This window comes from Lathyrus oleraceus, chromosome 6, assembly GCF_024323335.1.
Source record: "Lathyrus oleraceus cultivar Zhongwan6 chromosome 6, CAAS_Psat_ZW6_1.0, whole genome shotgun sequence".
Lineage (NCBI taxonomy): Eukaryota > Viridiplantae > Streptophyta > Magnoliopsida > Fabales > Fabaceae > Lathyrus > Lathyrus oleraceus.
Genome location: NC_066584.1, coordinates 33,317,964 through 33,337,778, shown reverse-complemented (window position 1 = coordinate 33,337,778; position 19,815 = coordinate 33,317,964). Strand labels below are relative to the sequence as shown.

At 36.7% G+C, this 19,815-nt stretch overlaps 1 protein-coding gene across 4 annotated transcripts; it reads left to right on the top strand.

Moving 5' to 3' along the window:
• The first annotated feature begins 887 nt into the window (after nt 1-887).
• On the top strand, nt 888-13,517 carry LOC127097397 (uncharacterized). Of its 4 annotated transcripts, none has more exons than XM_051035893.1 (9): nt 888-1,114; nt 1,318-1,448; nt 2,749-3,585; nt 3,746-9,586; nt 10,189-11,059; nt 11,161-11,846; nt 12,525-12,666; nt 12,760-12,841; nt 12,920-13,517. In XM_051035893.1, the coding sequence occupies exons 2-9, from the start codon at nt 1,398-1,400 to the stop codon at nt 13,020-13,022; spliced, it is 8,613 nt and encodes a 2,870-aa protein (XP_050891850.1). In that variant the 5' UTR covers nt 888-1,114; nt 1,318-1,397; the 3' UTR covers nt 13,023-13,517. The 4 variants fall into 4 exon arrangements, with proteins under 4 accessions (XP_050891850.1, XP_050891849.1, XP_050891851.1 ...); XM_051035892.1 differs by having other exon boundaries at nt 2,749-3,598; nt 3,735-9,586; XM_051035894.1 differs by lacking the exons at nt 888-1,114; nt 1,318-1,448 and having other exon boundaries at nt 3,372-3,585; nt 3,735-9,586.
• The last annotated feature ends 6,298 nt before the right edge of the window (nt 13,518-19,815 follow it).

The following is a 19,815-nucleotide window of genomic DNA, read 5'->3' as shown; positions in this document are numbered from 1 at the left end:
TCCCTATACTTCTTTATGACATTATAACCTAAATCCTTAAAACAACCTAACAACTCAAAATAACTCCACCTATCAACATGAAAGGATTCTATGTTTATTTTGGTTTGTTTCTTTCAAATCAGCCATCTCACCCCCTTCGTACACAATAAATTCCTCATCAACAAATTCACCACTGTGATGGATTTTTAGATGTAAATGTCCATCAATTTTAAACTATGCCCTAAAATAGAAGCGAAGAAAAAGATGGATTTCAGAAAGTTTCCATAAACCCCAAAACTACAACATTAAAAATTTACAGAATAATCAGTTCAAACATACCTCCAATGAGCAGTGGTGTCTTCCGATTTCACCTTGAACGAACGTCTTCGCCTCAAATCGCAGTTAACACACCTTCAAGGAACGACAATGGCTGCACTAGGGTTTGATGGAAGAGTTCTGAATGTCTCGATCCATTTCACTTGGTTGCACACTTATATTCCACATGGTAGAAAAATTACACATCAATTAGACGTGTGCGTCATTTGTACACTAATATTGACTTTGACTAACATGACAAACGAAAAGGATAAACGTGACATTATTTAAATAATTAAAAGATCAACTTAAAACTTTTTAAAATTAAAGGACTAAAATAGACTCCAAGATAAAATTAAAAATCTAAAAAAAATATTTTATCTAAATTTAAAATAAATCAATTTAAGTACACTATAAATTTAATAACGTAAAACATATGACGTGAGAAATATCCTTGTTCTAGAAAAAGTTTAGAGAATTAACAACAATAATAGTAATAATAATAATATATTTATAAAGAACAAAAATTTATCTAACCATAATGTATCAATAAAATAAAATGCTCGACATATAATTTGTTTTTAAATAATCAAATTCTCTTGTTTTCTCTGTTGTTGCTCGATTAGACACTTAACCAAAGAGAAAATAACGCTCGCGTGCTTGCGTCTGCGTTTAGATCTCAAACGCGCTGTGTGCTTCCACCACCACCATCTTACACAAAAAACTGAGAGAAGAAAAGCAATGAATCGTTGAACCACCCTCGCCTTGAATGCAACTCTCATCAACGTCGTCTCACACCTCTCTACAATCCTCAATCAAGGTTCTCTTCTTCATTTCATTCATTCAATTTTCATTTCTCGATTCCGATTTTTCAAATCAGACGGTTATGTTATGCTCTGTTTGGTTTACGCCGAAATAGAAACGATTTTTTTTTTTGAAAAAACCTTCAAAAACAACACCGATACATTGCTTTCTGTTGATGATTGTGTTAATCGTATTGAAATTTGATTTGATTCGGTGTAGGATAAGAAGAGGATCTGAATTATGAAGTTGGATTAGGTGTGGTGATTACAGTGGGTAGCAAGAACGGAGTGGATCGGAAAATGGACAGGAGTAAGAGCCGTACCGATCTACTCGCAGCTGGCAAAAAAAAGGTATATCTCTATTTATTAACTTATCTATTTCAATTTCTTCTTTCTCAAGTGTGTGTGTGTTTGAGGAGAATTAGATGCTAAGGCATTGTTGTTAAATAACTATAGCATAGCGTGATCTGACACTTGTGATTATGTTTAATTTATTTATTTTTCAAATTATTACCATGAGTCATAGTAAGTCTCGTGTTTCCGGTGTTTGTGCTTCATAGTTAGAATTTGAACAAATCAATATTACTCCGCAATACTCTATTTACTTGAAAGTGTTGTTATATAAAAGCTATAGCTTATAGCGTAGTGGAGTTTGAACGATTCACTATTGTTTTGTGATACACTATTTAGTGCAAAGTAATGTGAACTTGTCATATAGCGGCTATAGGCTATAGCGTAGTGGAATTCCAATAAATCATTATTTTTTGGTGATGTGCTGTTTAGTACAAAGTGTTCTCTAATACAACCTACAGTGGTGCTAAAACATTGTAGCATAGCAGAAACAAACTGCTTTTTTCCGTGATCTGCGACTGAAAGCACCGGCCTCTGTGTTTTTTTCTTTCGTTAGATAGTGGTTGTATAGGATTTAGTAAATTGTTACCACTGGGAAGAGTTTTTGGATAGTTTGAAGTAATGGTGCAGGTAAGAAAGTATAAAACACATAATTCATAATGGTTGATGTGGATAATAAAGGCTTAGAATTTTATTAAATACGTTATGCGCAAAAACAAACCTATACGAGAGACTATATCTCTTTGATTTTGTTGTGAAGGGTTATGATATGTACTTTCTACTTTTTAGTGTACCAAACTTTGTAGATGATCGAAGGTCCGGTTTGGATTAGCTTCCTATCTTGCGGCAGAGTTTGAATTAAATAAGTTTATGGTTAATTGTTATTCAATTAATGGATTTTTTTATAAGCTTACACTTATAGGTGTCTATGGGACAAGAGCTTCTGGAAAAAATGAGATGGAGTAGTTAAAAACTTAGTTATAAATTATAATTATAATTTTTTTCTTCTGATAAATGCTTGTGCAGAAGTTTGTTCAAACTGACTCCAAATCCACCTAAGAAAATAGTGTGGCATACTGTATACCGAGCCTTGTAGTTATTCATCTGTTCTACATTTTTGAACGTTGGCACGTGCGTAAATGAAATTGGATATTTTTATAGGATCAGAAAATATGTGATTTTATCTTTCTCTTCCTATTTGTTTTCCTCTCACTAGTCTGCATCAGCATATATAGGGTGGCAAAATTGAATGGTTGCATGTTGCAGTTATGAATTTTGACTCTCATGCTTTTATTGTCAGCTTCAACAATATCGTCAGAAGAAGGATAATAAAGGTGGTAGTAGCCGTGGGAAATCATCAAAAAAGTCTTCCAAAAATCAGCTACCTGAATCTGATGCTGATGCTGCCAGTGTTACCTCTACAGGATCGTCTCAGGTTACCGATGGAAATGTTGAAACCAACAGTGATTCCAATGTTGTTATCACTGAACCAATAGAATCACAGCCTTTGGGAAGCTCAACAGCCGCTGACAATGTTGATCCATCTGTTGATTCTTCGTCAGTGGGCAAGACATCTGATACAGGTGAGGAAACTGATTTGGATTCTAATGCTAAGTTGGCACTTCAGGGCCGTGGGGTCCATGAGAAGGATTCTGAATTGTCTGCCCAAGATCAAGGAGGGAGTTCTCAGAATATTGGTGCTAATGTGGCAAAAGATGCGTCTTTTACAAGTTCATCGGCTCCTGACAATGTTGATCCATCTTTTGATTCATCATCAGTGGTCATGACATATGATACAAGCCACAAAACTGAATTGGATTCTAGTGATAACTTAGCACTTGAGGGTCATGGAGTCCATGAGAATGATTCTGAATTGTCAGCCCAAGATCAAGGTGTAAGCTCTCTGAATGTTGGCGCTGATGTAGCAGATGTTTCTTTGAGAACTCCAAATAGTGAAGGAGGAACAACACACGATCATGCATCCAAACCTGTTGATCTTTTGTCCCCGCATGCTTCTATTACAACTGCAGTGGATGAGTCTATCACAATTGAAAAAGAGAGTGAAGAAAAGGAAAGATTGTTGCCTTTATCTGAAGATATTTCCAGTACATATGTGGTGCAAACGAGAGAAGATCAGGTAACAAATTTAGGTTGTGCTCTCTCTCCTTGCCTCTTTAGTTTAACTGCAGAACATTATGTTTAATTATGAGGGTATTGTTGGGCAGTCTGGGAAAAATCATATGTGGATTTGATTTATAATTTATATTCTCATTTATTGCTGGGTAGGGGCAATGCAGGAAGCTGATGATTTGGATATGGCGAAATCTTGTCAAAGCACTGATGCAATTATAGATGATCAAAAGGATATTCCTTTGTTTGAAGCCAGTGAGGGTGACCAGTCTCTTTCAGGAATTACTACGGAGAATACTATAATCAAGGAGGCATCTCATGAAGCGGAACAACTAGACAGGCCAGTGGAATTATTCTCGTCTCTTGACATTGTGTCAGATAAGCATTCAGGTTCCAATAAAGGCCAGCAATGTACTCTTGTTGTATCTGCAGCTGATGATTCCACTCACGAGTTGTCAACCAGAGCTTCCACCAGATTGTTTGATCTCTCTCCTATTTCTGATGCGAGCTCAGTTAATCTTTTGCAGTTAGCTGAATTTATAAGAGGGCTTAATGAAGAAGAGTACCAGTTTCTGCTCAAGGCAAGAGGATCATTTTCTGATGCAGATCCATTAACTAGTAGTTCAGTTCTACCAAACCATGACTTTTCAGAAGTGTTCCAGAGACTGAAAGAAGAATTGTTTCTTGCTCATATGATGCAAAATATATTCAGTATGCAGCTAGCTGAACAACTGGACCTCCAATTGGAATATGATTATCACCGTCACCAGTTGATTGGTGAACTATCGCAGCTCCGTGATTCACGCAATGAAGTTAATGAGAACAATCAACGGCTTAACGAAGAACTTGCTAACTGCCGTGTAGAACTACAGAATAGTTCTAGCAAGAGTGTAGAACTACAGAACCAATTTGATACTGCAATGACAGGGATTGAAGCTCTTTCTGCCAGATTAGTTGAGCTGCAGATTAATTTTGAAATGTCTCAGATAGATTCATTGGATCTATCCACAGAGTTGGCCGACTGCAGAAGTTTGATCTCAAGTTTACAGGATGAAAAGAAGGGTGTGAGCGAAACTCTTGATTTGGTGATTTCTGAGAAAAATAAACTTGCAGAGGAGAAGGAGTTTAACCTCTGTGAAAGTCAGAAGCTGGCAACTGAATTGTCTGGCTTAAAGAGTTCAATGGAAGCAGTAGAAGTCGAAAATTCCAACTTAATTGACAGGATCTCTTTGGTGACTGAAGAGAGCAATACGTTCAAAGCAGAAATCAATCATCTCTTGCAAGAGATCGATAGAGTTTCATTAGATTTGGTTGAAAATAAAGATTTGGTGGCAAGTCTACAGAGCGAAAATTCCAATTTAAATGGGAACCTTCAATTGTCAGTCGATAAGATTAAAAATCTGGAAGATGAGAATCTATCTGTTGTTCTTGAGAATCAAAGGCTCAATTCTCAGATTGTTTCCATACAAGAACAGTTATCTATAGAAAAGGGAGAACGGATGAGATTTGAAGATGACCTTAAAGAAGCCACAACGCACTTGGAACAACTTTCCAAGAAAAATGTATCACTTAATAGCACTTTAGATGAGCACAAGGTTAAAATATCAGAAATTGCAGTTACTAAAGATTCTCGGCAGATAGGTCAGGGGCTAGATGATGGTGCAGCAGGGGGACCATTTGAAAATATACCCGAACAAGAAATTTTCAACGATTCTCTTGGGTTTGTTTCATTGACGACTGATTTGAATGAGGTGGAGAATGTTTTGGTGAAGCTTGAAAAGGCAATTGATAAGTTGCATTCTCAATCACTAATCTCTGGCGGGACTGCTGAGAAAGTTTCTTCACCTGTGGTATCAAGATTGATACAGGCTTTTGAACCAAAAGTAAATGAAACTGAGCATGAGGTAGAGTTAAGTGTTTCAACTGATGCTCAGTCACAATCAAACTCATTTATTAAGTTAACCAAAGAGCAAGTAGGAAACTTGAGAAAATTGCTATCAAAGTGGAAGCTGGATGTTCAGAGTGCAGATGCATTGTTCAAGGGGGAACGAGATGGTAGGAAAATTGGGGATGCAAAGTACGGTGATCTTGAGGGCCAGTTTGAAGGATTGAAGCAACATTGTTCAGATTTGGAAGCATCTAACGTCGAACTTGCAGTTCAATATGAAACAGTTAAACAACTTATGGGCGACGTTCAAGAAAAGAAATGTCATCTTGAAGAAATCTGTGAAGCTCTAAAGCAAGAAGATATTCACCTCAAAGCCAAAAATAGTGAACTCTATGACAAGCTTGGATATTGTCATTCAAAAATGATTGAATTGCTTACTGAAATGAATGATGTAAAACTAAGTTCGAATGAGATGGCTTCTGTTATTGGCAGTCAACTGGAAAATTTGCAGAAGGAGGTGACAGAGAGGGCGGTGCTACTTGAGCAAGGCTGGAATACTACTATTGATGAGATTGCTAAGTTAGTTACGAAGCTGAATGAATCAGTTGGGGAAGCATCACATACAATGGTCTCTTATTACACCCATGATGGTTTGCATATCAGTCATTTGTTAGAGGTTTCTGTAAGTGCTGCCACTGAAATGATTTTTGGTCTGCAGAAGAAACTTGAAGCTTCTAATGCAGATCATGAAATAATCTCTATGTCACATAAAGAAATGACCACGAAATGTGATAATCTGCTTGAGAGGAATGAAATGGCTATCGATGTACTACATAAAATATACAGTGACCTGAGGAAACTTATGTTGAGGAGTGGTTGGTCTTTGGATGAAGATAAGATAGATGATCAAAGTGAGGCACTGCCTGATTTGCTGAATTATAATAATTATGAGACCATCATGAAGCATTTGGGGGATATAGTGATCGAAAAGCTGGAATTGGAGTCTGTTACCAATAATATGAAGTCAGAATTGGTGCACAAGGAAACTGAATATGAAGAATTGAAGATAAAGTGTCTTGGTTTAGATTCTGTTGGAAGGCTAGTTAATGATGTTGCAGGTGCGCTGCATGTGGAAACTCCAAATATTGAAATAAACACATCGCCCCTTTTGCACTTAGATTCATTAGTGTCTAGTCTTGTACAGAAAACCAAAGAGGCTGAAATCCAGAATCACGCCACTAAAGAAGATGATGTATCTAAGGAGATGGAATTGGATGAACTGAAAGAAAAAATGCATTATCTAGACATGCTGCGTCTTGAGAATGAAAATGAAATCTTTGTTCTAAGGGAAAGCTTACATCAAGCCGAGGAAGCTCTTTCTACTGCACGTTCTCAATTGCGTGAGAAAGCAAATGAACTCGACCATTCAGAACAAAGAGTATCCTCCATCCGGGAGAAACTTGGCATAGCTGTTGCCAAGGGAAAAGGATTAGTTGTACAGCGGGATGGCCTCAAGCAGTCCCTAGCTGAGACATCTACCGAATTGGAGAGATGCTCGCAAGAGTTGAAGTTGAAAGATACAAGACTCCATGAGCTTGAAACAAAACTTAAGATCTATTCAGAGGCTGGTGAACGCGTGGAAGCTCTGGAATCTGAACTTTCATATATTCGTAATTCAGCTAATGCCTTGAGAGAGTCATTTCTGCTCAAAGATTCAATGCTTCAGAGGATAGAAGAGGTTTTGGAAGACCTAGATCTGCCTGAGCAGTTTCATTCGAGTGATATAATAGAGAAGATTGATTGGTTGGTTAGGTCAGTTGTTGGCAACTCACTGCCCATGAATGACTGGGAGCAGAAAGATTTTGCAGGAGAACGTTCATATTCTGATGCTGGTAATGCTGTCGCAGATTCTTGGAAAGATAATAGTCAGTTACAACCAGATTCAGGGGATGATGCAGGTAGGCGTTCATACTCTGATGCTGGTTTTGTTGTCACAGATTCGTGGAAAGATGATAGTCAGCAACCAGATTCAGAGGGTGATTTTCAAAAAAACTTTGAGGAGTTGCAGAGTAAATACTACGGGCTGGCCGAGCAAAATGAAATGCTGGAGCAGTCATTGATGGAAAGAAACAGCTTAGTTCAGAGATGGGAGGAGCTTGTAGACAAGATTGACATGCCTTCACATTTGCGGGCTATGGAGATGGACGATAGGATTGAATGGGTAGGAAGAGCACTTTCCGAGGCTAATCATCATGTAGATTCTCTGCAGCTGAAGATTGAAAGATATGAAAGCTATTGTGGATTGCTAAATACTGATCTGGAAGGGTCTCAGAGGAGAGTGTCCACTCTTCAAGAAGACCTTAAAGCTCACACATCGGAGAGAGAACACCTTTCTGAAAAAATAGAGGCTCTGAGAAATGAATGCGAGAAACTATCAGTGCAGACAAGGGGAGCTGAACTTGAGAATGAAAATCTGCATGCAGAAATTACTAGTTTGAAGGATCAGTTGGAGCAGAAAGCTGAAATTGAAGAACAGATTTTCACCATCGATGGCAAGATAAAAAAATTACAAGACTTAGTTGGTGATGCTTTGTCAGAATCTGAAACAGAATATCTGGTTTCTGATGGTGCAAATATTGATTCTTTGGAAGAATTGCTGAGAAAGCTTATAGAAAGTCATGCCAAAAGGGTCTCAGAGGCTCTGAGAAATGAACGCGAGAAACTATCAGTGCAGACAAGGGGAGCTGAACTTGAGAATGAAAATCTGCACGCAGAAATTACTAGTTTGAAGGATCAGTTGGAGCAGAAAGCTGAAATTGAAGAACAGATTTTCACCATCGATGGCAAGATAAAAAAATTACAAGACTTAGTTGGCGATGCCTTGTCAGAATCTGTAACAGAATATCTGGTTTCTGATGGTGCAAATATTGATTGTTTGGAAGAATTGCTGAGAAAGCTTATAGAAAATCATGCCAGTCTTTTATCAATGAAATCTATGCGTGGTGTTGTACTTGATGGACATCATTCTCAAAATGACGATGCTACTCTTCATGAGGAAAAAAGTATTGATATGCATGATAAGGATCAAGCGGATATTGATAGATACAAGAAAGATCTGGAGGCAGCTTTGAGCGAATTGGAGCATTTGAAGGAGGAGGGAGGGAGAAATTTGGAAAAGCAAATATCTCTATCTGGTGAAGTTGAAGCTCTGAGTAAAAGAACTGAGGAGTTGCAAGAGCTTCTTAATCAGGAAGAGCAGAAATCTGCTTCTGCAAGAGATAAATTAAATGTTGCAGTCAGGAAAGGGAAGTCATTGCTGCAACAAAGAGACAGTCTAAAACAAACCATTGGAGAGATGAATGTTGAGATGGAGCACTTGAAATCTGAGATCAACAAACGGGAACACACTATTGCAGAGCATGAACAGAAGATGAGACAGTTATTAACCTACCCAGATAGGTTAGAAGCGCTTGAATCTGAGAGTTCTCTTCTGAAGCATCGTTTGGAAGAAACTGAACACCATTTGCAGGAGAAAGAGTATTCCTTGAAACTGATTTTGAACAAGCTAGGTGAGATTGATGTTGCAGGTGAAGGTCATATAAGTGATCCTGTGACAAAGGTGGAATGGATAGGAAAACTGTGTTCTGATCTCCATAATTCCGTCGCGTCTTTGGAACAGGAATCCAGGAAATCTAAAAGAGCATCAGAACTCCTGTTGGCAGAGTTGAACGAGGTTCAAGAAAGGAATGATAGTTTTCAGGAGGAGCTTGCTAAGGTGGCTGATGAACTTGTGGATCTCAGAAGAGAAAGGGATTCAGCGGAGGCTGCCAAACTGGAAGCTCTTTCACATGTTGAAAAGTTGTCTACATTACACGAGGAAGAAAAACAGAGCCATTTTTATGAGCTCGTGGAATTAAAATCTAGCATGAACCAAGTCTGGAAAGGCTTTGGTGAGGTTCAGAATTTACTGGCTAAGGCTTTTTTCACAGATTTGGAATTTTTTCGGAATGTGGAAGTTGGTCTTGAGTTGTGTATGAAAGGATACAATGCTCCAAATGTGGTGGATTCATCTTCCAGCGAAGAACATGATGGTATTTTATTCAAGTCACCTGATAATAAGGTACAATTATCACATGTATACTCTACTAGTCGCATACAATGATAGTTTGCACTCAGTTTTGATATTTTTATATACTGCATCAACTGTCATTTATGCGTTAAATTATGAGAATCAGTAGTAAGTAATAGATTGTAGCCTGCACTCGGGCTGATATTTGACAATGATTTGTTAGTTTAATTTCTTATAGTATTTTGTTGTTCGGTGTGGGATGAGTAGCTTTGGTCAGATTGAATATTTATTGAGCTTGAAAGGAAGTTGGACTGAGAAAGTCTTCATTTTTCCATAAAGGCAACGACTGAGAAAGTCTTCATTTTTCCATAAAGGATTTGGATGTGATGATTTTTCTTGACAATAAGCACATAGCTTGATCTAGAGTTACTCTTATAGTAGTCCTTTCACCAAAAGTTGCTCCGCCTTTCACCAATAGTATTCAATATATTAATTTTCTTTAAATTGATATCCCAAATTTTATTCCTTTAATATTGTGGCTTCTAGTTTGTCTTCAATGTAAATTTTCACGTGGAGCATAATTATATACCTTACTATTATTTGGGTTACCTGACTTATTTTCCTTTCTAATAATACCCTTGATTTTTCTTCAGACGAGCTCTGTGTATTCAGATTCTTGGTCAGAAGTTGGCACAATTGACCACTATAATGATAATACCATTATTGAAAACTTTCATCTACTTGGGCATAAACTGCAAGAGTTTTTGGTGGAGGTCAGCTCTCTTAAGGAAAGAATACACATGCACTCCAGTTCGGCACGGGAGCAGGACAAAACTCTGTCGAAACTAATGAGAAATATTCAGAGAGAAATTACTTCCCGAAGAGAATCTTTTGAAAAGATAGATACAGAAGTTAATAAACGAGATCTGCAACTTATTGCATTGCGTGGGAACGTTGCCCACCTTTATGAATCATGCATCAATTCTGTCACTGTATTAGAGAACGGAAAAACTGAACTGCTTGAAGAAAAGGTTGAATTTCCAGATCAAAGGATTAACTTGAAAACACCGTCATTTGATGATGAAATATCTGAGGAATGTGTTAAAACCCTGGCTGATAGACTGCTGTTGGCTGCAAATGGGTTCGCTAGCATAAAAACCGAATTTTTAGATGCTAATCAAAAGGAAATGAAGGCTACTATAACAAATTTACAGAGGGAACTTCAGGAAAAGGATGTTCAAAGAGACATAATTTGTGCAGACCTGGTAAAACAGATTAAGGATGCTGAAGCTGCTGCAAAACGTTACTCTCAAGAACTTCATTCTCTTAGGATGGAGGAGCATGATTTGAAAAAACAGGTAGAAGTGATTGAGGGAGAAAAGAAAAAACAGATAGAAGTGATCGAGGGAGAAAAGAAGATACTTGAGCAGAGAATCAAGGAGCTGCAGGACAGGCAAGGGATTGCAGCAGAACTAGAGGATAAAGTAAGATCTCAGACTGGTTTGCTGGCTGCCAAAGACCAAGGTGGGCTTTGTATGATTGCTAAAGTCTTTAAAAAGTGAACTGGTATTATATTTTATAAACTAAAACTTACACTATTTCTGTAACTTAATGATTTATTGCAGAAATTGAATCCTTAATGCATGCACTTGACGAGGAAGAGATACAAATGGAAGAACTGACAAAGAAAAATGCAGAACTTGAAAAGGCTGTTCAACAAAAGAATCAAGAGGTTGAGAACCTTGAATCTTCTCGTGGTAAAGTTATGAAAAAGCTTTCCGTAACTGTAAGCAAGTTTGATGAACTTCACCACCTATCTGGAAATCTCCTTTCTGAGATTGAAAAGCTTCAGTCCCAATTGCAAGAAAAAGATTCCGAAATTTCTTTCTTAAGGCAAGAGGTTACTCGATGCACTAATGATGATCTCCGTGCATCACAACTGAACAACCAGAGAAGTCTGGATGAGATCGTTGAGTTCTTTATGTGGGTTGACACAATTGTATCTCGAGATGGGATGGATGATATACCTCCTGATGTGAAGAGTGATGCTCAGGTTCATGAGTACAAAGAAATACTTCAGAAGAAGTTGATGTCTTTAATATCAGAGTTAGAGAATCTAAGGGAAGTTGCAGAAAGCTGGGATGAAATGTTGCAAACAGAAAAGAGTAAAGTAGCAGAGTTGAACCATAAAGCAGAGACGCTTGAGAAGTCCTTGCGTGAGAAAGAATCACAATTGAATTTGCTTGATGGTGTGGAAGAAGCTGGAAAGGGAATTGCCTCAAGCTCAGAAATTGTGGAGGTAGAACCAGTGGTAAGGAATACAAATTTTTTATATTGAATCATATTAAATAGAAATCATGTTAGAACCTGATCTTCAATTAGAAAAACATGAAATATATGACTCGCACCTATTCTCCTTTAGCACATCATTGATTAACTCTGATTGAATATGACAGTTGTTATTTCTTAAAAACATAAATAAAGTTTTAGGTAATGAAAAAAAGATTCGATATTTTCTTTTTCTTAGTAAACATTACGTAGATACACAACTATGGCAGTTACGATAATGGATTTAAAGTTTAAGGTTTGAATTTATTTACTCTTATTCTCAGAATTTGGGTTGGGCCTAACTCATCCCTATAAAACCGGATAGTAAGGTGAAGATTGTTCCCACTTATAAACACATGCTCAAGCCATATATTATCCGATGTGGGACTCTTAACACACACCCTCACATTCAGGACTGAACATCTGGAAACATGGAAATAAATGGTGGGTGGTCCAATAGCGGAGACCTCATTGTAGAGGTCCACTGGATCTTTAAACCAAAGGCTCTTGATACCATGTTAAGAAATATGGTTGGGCCTAACTCAATCCTACAAAACCGATTAGTAAGATGAGGATTGTCCCCACTTATAAACACATGTTCAGGTCATATATTATCCGATGTGAGATTCTTAACACTTATTTTATTTTATTTCTTTTACAGATAAATGAATGGGCAACAACAGGGACATTTGTTACACCTCAAGTTCGCAGTTTGCGCAAGGGCAATAGCGATTATGTTGCCATTGCTGTTGATGAAGATCCTGGTAGTACTAGTAGGATAGAAGATGAAGATGACGACAAGGGTAATTTTGCACTACTTTGCCTGTGTGCACCTGGTGCTCTCAGATACTATGTTTCCGATGATTAACTTTTGGTTTCACAACTTTTTCTTGCAGTTCATGGTTTCAAATCACTCACATCATCCAAAATTGTCCCAAGATTTACCAGACCAGTAACTGACTTGCTTGATGGCTTGTGGTAGGTCTATTTTCCTCTCTTGCATGGTTTTAAAACTTTCTTTTAATTTGATAATTGACATGCATTCGTGTTTTGCAGGGTTTCTTGTGATCGAACTTTAATGAGACAACCGGTTTTGAGGCTTGGAATTATAATTTATTGGACCATAATGCACGCACTTCTTGCTTTCTTTGTTGTCTGATACTCTAAGTTGGCTTCGTATAATTAATTGGCCTTAAAATCCTCAGCAAGGCATAAGAGATGCCATTTATAGATTCGAGATATTCGTTTGAAAAAGGATTCAGTTTAGCTGTACAGTGTCTTCCTTCAACTTGCTTCTTCCTGTTGTGGTTCAGCGATTATAAACCATAAGAAAATAAAGATGCAGCTTCTAGAAAGGATACCAGGCTGCAATGAAGAAAATATGAGATAGCAGATTGCTCAATATTTGAAGAGCAAAGGATGAAGAGCCTGCTACGTTCACTAGGAGGTTTGTTTCTACAAAGTTTCTGATGCATTTTACATTGATCAGAAGATCAATACTGTGACTGTTTTTTTTAAGGGAAAGCAAATTTTGGGTCGTTCATGTGAACTAGATAAATGACTAGTTAGGTATAGAAAAAACGTAATTCTTTTGTAAGTTTTTTCTCCCTACTTAGGCATAAGAAATTTAAGTTGCCATTCTTTTTTCATAGTATATCATATCAATCATATCAATATTATGATTTTTTTTGGCATTTTTCAGTCATTAAAAATACATAACCATATAAACCAGTAATATGTTTAGATTTTTATCTTACTACTAGAGTCAGGTATACTATCTGTCTTCACTGTCAAAGTCAACACAACCATCTCAATACCAATATAACACTGAAAATCCCTCATACGTCGGGGCTTTATAATTTTATCAGTCAGTATTTTATAAATGTAGGTGAATTATGTGTTAATTTTTAAGACTTTGTTTGAGACTTTGGAGCAAAGAATAGGAAGGGTTTTCGAAAATGATTTTTTTAAAAAATATAGAGAAAATTTTAATATTTTTTAAAAGAATCATGTTGTATAGAAGGATAATAATAGATTGTTTTATTATCAACATAATTTTATTTTTTTAAATATTATAATATATATTATATTTAAATAATATGTCTAAAACTCTTCAAAAATCTCTAAGGTCATTCTCCAACACAATTTTTTAATTCTTCAGAAAGTTTATTTTTCTTAATGCATTACTAAGGCATCACGTAAAAATACAAAAATGTCTTTAGATATCAGAGATGCATTTTCGGACGTGTTCTAAATACACACACTCTAAGCCAATTCTGTATCATGTATAAGGAGTGTGGGTTTTTTAGATCCGAAGATGCATCTTCGTAACCTGTCCGTAGATGCATTTTCGTAAACATTACATTTAAATATCCAAGTGACGCTTTAACATCTTCACAATATTTTCGATGGATCTTGAAATCGTTGCTTCCACCTCGATCCGAACTTTTATTTCGAAACGTAGAATTGTATTTTACTTAGCCCTTACATATGCATCCGTCTTAAGCTCATAATTGTTGAACTCAATTTTACCTTCGCTGTTAATTGACGGTGAACGACATTTGAGCTTCACAAATTTTTGATTATGTCCGTAAGGTTGGAGATTCTGCACTCCATATTACAGATTTGCAAAAGGGGTGTACTCATTGATCTTAAATTTTCGCTTGTGTGTCGCGCTGGAAAACGAGACGTTTACGATATACTAGATGATGTTCATTTACGACATTTTCTGTTTGTAAGAGACATGATGCAAGAACTATATTTATATAGTTGTAGACAAATATGGTCCTAAAAAATTCTACCTTGTATCAGTAGAGGTTTTAGAGATGCATCTCCGGCGCCACCCTACTCTCTTATTCCGGAGATGTATCTCCGAAACCTCTTCTGATCCAGACATAAACAAAACCTATATTTTTGTTTGGCAAATGGATAAATTTTTTGACAAACATGAAAATGTATTAAAATATTTGAAATTATATATATTACACTTCATTAATATTAATACATAATTACATACAATTAATTGATGACAGAAAACTAAAACGAATCGAAAGATTTGTTGCCGGCTAATCTATAAGTATGGATGATATCCCCCTTGACTTTTGTGCATTTGATTATCTTTCAGTGTTGTTCAATTTGGTGAACTCTTGCATCCTTTCGACAAACTGATCCGGCCAAGTCTTTTCTTTTGTTGTTGAATGAGTCGTCCACTCCACTGATGTAAGTGGTATAGGGCATCTCGGTTTCAAATAAACTTGAAAAAAGTGTTATGATTTTGAAACCATCCAATACACATAATATGATCATTTGCCTTTTGAGGTGGGGCGGTGCACAATGGGAAATTTTTTCCCGAAAAACCGTATCTTGTAAGATCAATACACACTTGCTATGAGACGACCCATTTCAGAGAAACACATTCATTTTTTCTCCGGTGCCAGTCCACTAATGCAACGAAAGAGAGACTCATAAATTGCATCAAAATTTTCTTTATTTCCGTAAAGTCGTGTGTATGATTTTTTTATGGGTCCTCAACTCATGGATAAGTTGATGGTGTCTCCTTTACCGAGCAAAGTCGAAATCGCTCGAAAACCGCAATTATCATCGCCCTCAAAATTGATGATCTGTTCGATATATATATATGTGCATAGAAACCGATATCTCGTCAATGAATGAACTTTTTGGTGGAGATGGTGAATGACGTAGTTTGCTAATGCGAGCTCCTTTAAAAATACTTTTTTGAGATTTTAGAGTTAATGAGTCCGGAAAAACTTTGTCACCAGGTACAAAATACGAAGGAGACTGCACCATTAAATTGTCACTCGGTGTATGCTTGACCTTCTTCGTGGAACCTTTTGTTTTTACCAGTTGATAGGGTGGCTTCAAGTAAATGATTTTCAGATAAGCAATCTTCCTCAATTGTTCTTTGATGTGGAGTTTTATATTGTCACCGACTTTCAAAAATCTCTCTTGTATCACTTCCCATTCGGTCAAGATAGAGATATTCGGTTTACCGTCTTTCATGACACCATCATCATCAAACCTAAGTCTTTTTCAGTGACTGCAAACTTCATCCGTTCATAACGGCCTACCAAGTTTCACCTTTTTTTGTTATATGACAAGCATATGAGAGACCACATGTTTTCACAATTGTGCAATCATACTTTGCGCTATTAAAACCTATGTTATTAGCTCGTTTTGCTTCGTGAAAAATATAATTCAAACCTGCTTGAGATATGTTGCCGACCAACTGAGAATAAAGATTGATGTCTTTAAATCTGTGTTCCAAAACTGTGATGCTCCGATAAAATGATGTATGTATCTCATTATGCTGGTTTTGGATCATTTGGTTCACAAAGTCTCAAAATGCAAACCCGACAAAATACGTCTTCTTAGTAGAGGTAACACCAACCATCTCCAATAGTGGAAGTTTGTACTTGTTGGTCTTATACGTTGAATCAATGATGAGAACATTAGAAAATATGCTGAATAACTTGATGGGATAAGGATGTGTCCAAAATATATCTCTAATGGTTACTCCATCCTCGTACGTTCGGTACCTGGAGACATAATTGTTATCATCCAAAAGTTTCAATAGTTGTTGCATTTCACTTCTACCCCCCTTAGTGACTTGTTATATTGGTACCTAATATTGTACACTTGCTTGATATTTGATACATTTTCGGGTCTTTCACGTTTCAAAGTTGCAAGTATGTTTTTCGGTTGAACCAAATTCAATGTCATCTCATTTAAAATTCCGGAGAGGAGGTATATATTTCCCACTTCTTTTGCATGTCATTGCCACAAATGCACATCTTCTATCCGAACCATTATCGGATCTTCCGATTACCGCACCAAATATCAGTTTGGAGGCCTTTGTACGAATCCATTGAAGCATGTGATCACGAAACTCAAACTCTAGCTCATTTTAAAATTGGTTGGCAACATCTATTTCCTTCACAAACAACACCTTTGACATCCAGAGACACAACATATTTGGGGAAAATATTGGGGTGTACCATATCTAATTAAAACAGTTACAATAAAAAACTCAAAAGTTGCTAAAACCGTAAACAGAGCTGGAAAAATAAGAACAGACAGGTTACGGAGATGCATCTCCGGGGGAGTTCATACAAACTTCAGAAATATATCTTTGGATTCAACGCATGTTTTTTCAGACTAAAAACAAACTTAATGTGATAAATGAAGTTTGAAATGAATGATCTTTACCTTGAATTCTAACTTCTTTTACTCCTTTTGATGTGATGAAACACAAGAATGAAGATTTGGAGTGAAAATGTTGATTGCGAATAAGAGGATTTTCGGGAAGAGTTTTGATTGAAAAAGAAATATATGTATGATCATGCAGGTGATTGTTTTTATCAAAATCATGTTTTCTTATTCCGAAGACGCATCTCTCTAAATACCTGATATGCAAAGGTGACAAATATTTCAAAATCCCGCCCCAAACCTCCGATGATGCATCTCCAAAATATCCACGGGTTGCTCAAATATCAATATATTTGTTGTAAATACCCGAAATAAAATTTTGTTTTACTCTAAGGTGACACTCATTTGATGCGTCATAAAATGGTGCAAGGATGACGTCCGAAGATGCATCTCTAGAATCTGAGGGATATTTTGGATTTTTCATAGGGTGCTTTTGATAACATGAAATAATATCACATTCTAGGACTCAATTTAATTAAATTATATTATTATTTACTTCAATTTATTTCATTTTATTCGATATTACTCGGTATTTTCTTTCTATTTATCTCAGGTAGTTTATTTGAAGCACAAGTGAAAAACGAAGAAAATGAGGTGCAAAAAGGAATGAAAAGAAGCAAATATCAAAAGTCAAAGCCCAGCCCAAAAGCACAGGCGCTGCGCCTGTGACGAGCGTCACACAGGCTGTGACGAGCGTCACGCTTTGCCCACTTGTGTTACGAGCGTAACACATGGTGTGACAGACGTCACACCATTCTCCTATATTTTTGGCTTCAGAAGCGCAACAAAGACGTTGAGGCCTATTGTTACGCTTGACCATTTGCAACGTGAAGACCCTTTACGCGGAAGACCTTTGGAAACAGTTACAACAAGTGACCAATATAAATAGTAGTTTTTGGCAAACCCTACGGAGTTTTTTCTTCTTCGCCGTTTTTAGCCACTTAGTTCAATTTTCTTCTTCCAGCCGTGCGAGCATATCATTATTTTTCCTTTACTGTTTTTGTTTTTTTTAATTGTAATTCTTATTTTTACTTTCCTTTCGAGTTAATCTTTCAGCACTTAATTAATTTTTCGCACAATAGTTTCTACACCGGAAACTATTATGTACCTTTTACTAGACCTAACCTTACGTTAGACCCTAGATTTTTATTCCTTCACTTTTATTTTCCTGTCCGATTGAAGAATTCAAGAACAAATCCAACCGGTCTGTGGTGGAGTGTTCAAGATTGCTATAAATTATTCAGGTTCTTTAATTTATATATGCTTTATTTTACTGTTTATTTATGTTATCTGCCTGAGATGGAATTATTTATGCATGCTGATTACTTAGATCTGTTTAGTATGTCTGGCTAATTTATTTAGGTATTGGTATGTAGAGTAAGCGGAATGAAGGAATCAAAACTAAGTTGGTTTAATTACATTTAAAAATAAAATCACTCTTTTTACGGTCTCAATTTACAGGTTTAATAACAAGGTTTTGTACGAAAGTAAAAGACATAAAGAAGTTAAAATCAATAGAACGAGAGTTTGAGTTTTTAACTGGACAGTGTAAATTGGACATTAATTCTTGATCAGGGCGAAAACAATTTTTAGAGTTAATTAAATTCTAATCTTTTTCAAAAAGTATTTTTAAAGGTTGAATGTGAGGACGAGAGTTAAGCATTTGAATTTAATTATATAATCTAAGTCAACAGAGCGAGAGTTTGAGACAAGGGTGTTTAAACGATTAGTGTTTTCTTAAAAAGAGTTTCTACGGATTCTATTGTTTTCAAAAAGTGATTTTGGACTTAACTAATAAGTGACAACTACGTTAATATAAAATCATAGTTTATTCAACAGAGCGAGAGTTTGAGAAAAGGCTTTTAATCAATAGTGTCTACCGAAAGGATTTATTTTAAAACCAAGAAACCAACGAAGAATTGATTCCCTAATTACGACGAACTACATATCGATATCCGCTTGATTAATATTTAATTTAGATCTTATTTTAGTTTTAACTTTTCCCCCAAACAATCAAAGTATTATCCGCCTTAGCTTTACGAAGTAACCTTAGAAAACGGTATATCGATTCATAAGTCCCTGTGGGATCGATATCTTTTAAAACTACGCGATAGAACTGTGCACTTGCAGTTTGTACCCCAAATTCGACTCATAAAGTCGCGATCAAGTTTTTGGCGCCGTTGCCGGGGACTTTTATTTAGTCGATATCGTAACTCTTCTGTTACGCTGTAGAGACTAAGGCTTTTTTATTTTTATTTCTTTCGTTGATTTGTATGCCACATACTCGCTCACAAGGTGAGCCGTTCTACTTACGAATCAACGATATCGAGCTATATCTCCGAGTCTTACGACGAATTCGGGAATACCGTGTTGCGAACAATCTCCCTCCTGTCGAACTTCCTGATCTCAAAAATCTTCTTCCTTCGCCGATACCCGAGATGGCAGAACCAGCTCGTGCTCTTCGAGATTACGCCGCTCCATCGCAAGATGAGCCGCATTCGAGTATTGCTCCACCCGCAATCGAAGCAAACAACTTCGAACTTAAACCTTCACTATTGCAGGCAGTGCAACAGAACCAATTCTCTGGAAATCCTACCGAGGATCCAAACCTTCATTTATCCGTGTTTTTCCAATACGCTGATACTGTTAAAGCTAATGGTGTCACTTCAGAGGCAATTCGACTTCGTCTTTTTCCCTTCTCGTTAAGAGATAGCGCTAGAAGATGG

Coding starts and splice junctions, on each gene's coding strand:
- LOC127097397 (XM_051035892.1), top strand. CDS start 1,398: ATGGACAGGAGTAAGAGCCGTACCGATCTACTCGCAGCTGGCAAAAAA. Junction 11,847..12,524: donor TTGTGGAGGTAGAACCAGTG/GTAAGGAATACA, acceptor TTTCTTTTACAG/ATAAATGAATGGGCAACAAC. Junction 12,842..12,919: donor GACTTGCTTGATGGCTTGTG/GTAGGTCTATTT, acceptor CGTGTTTTGCAG/GGTTTCTTGTGATCGAACTT.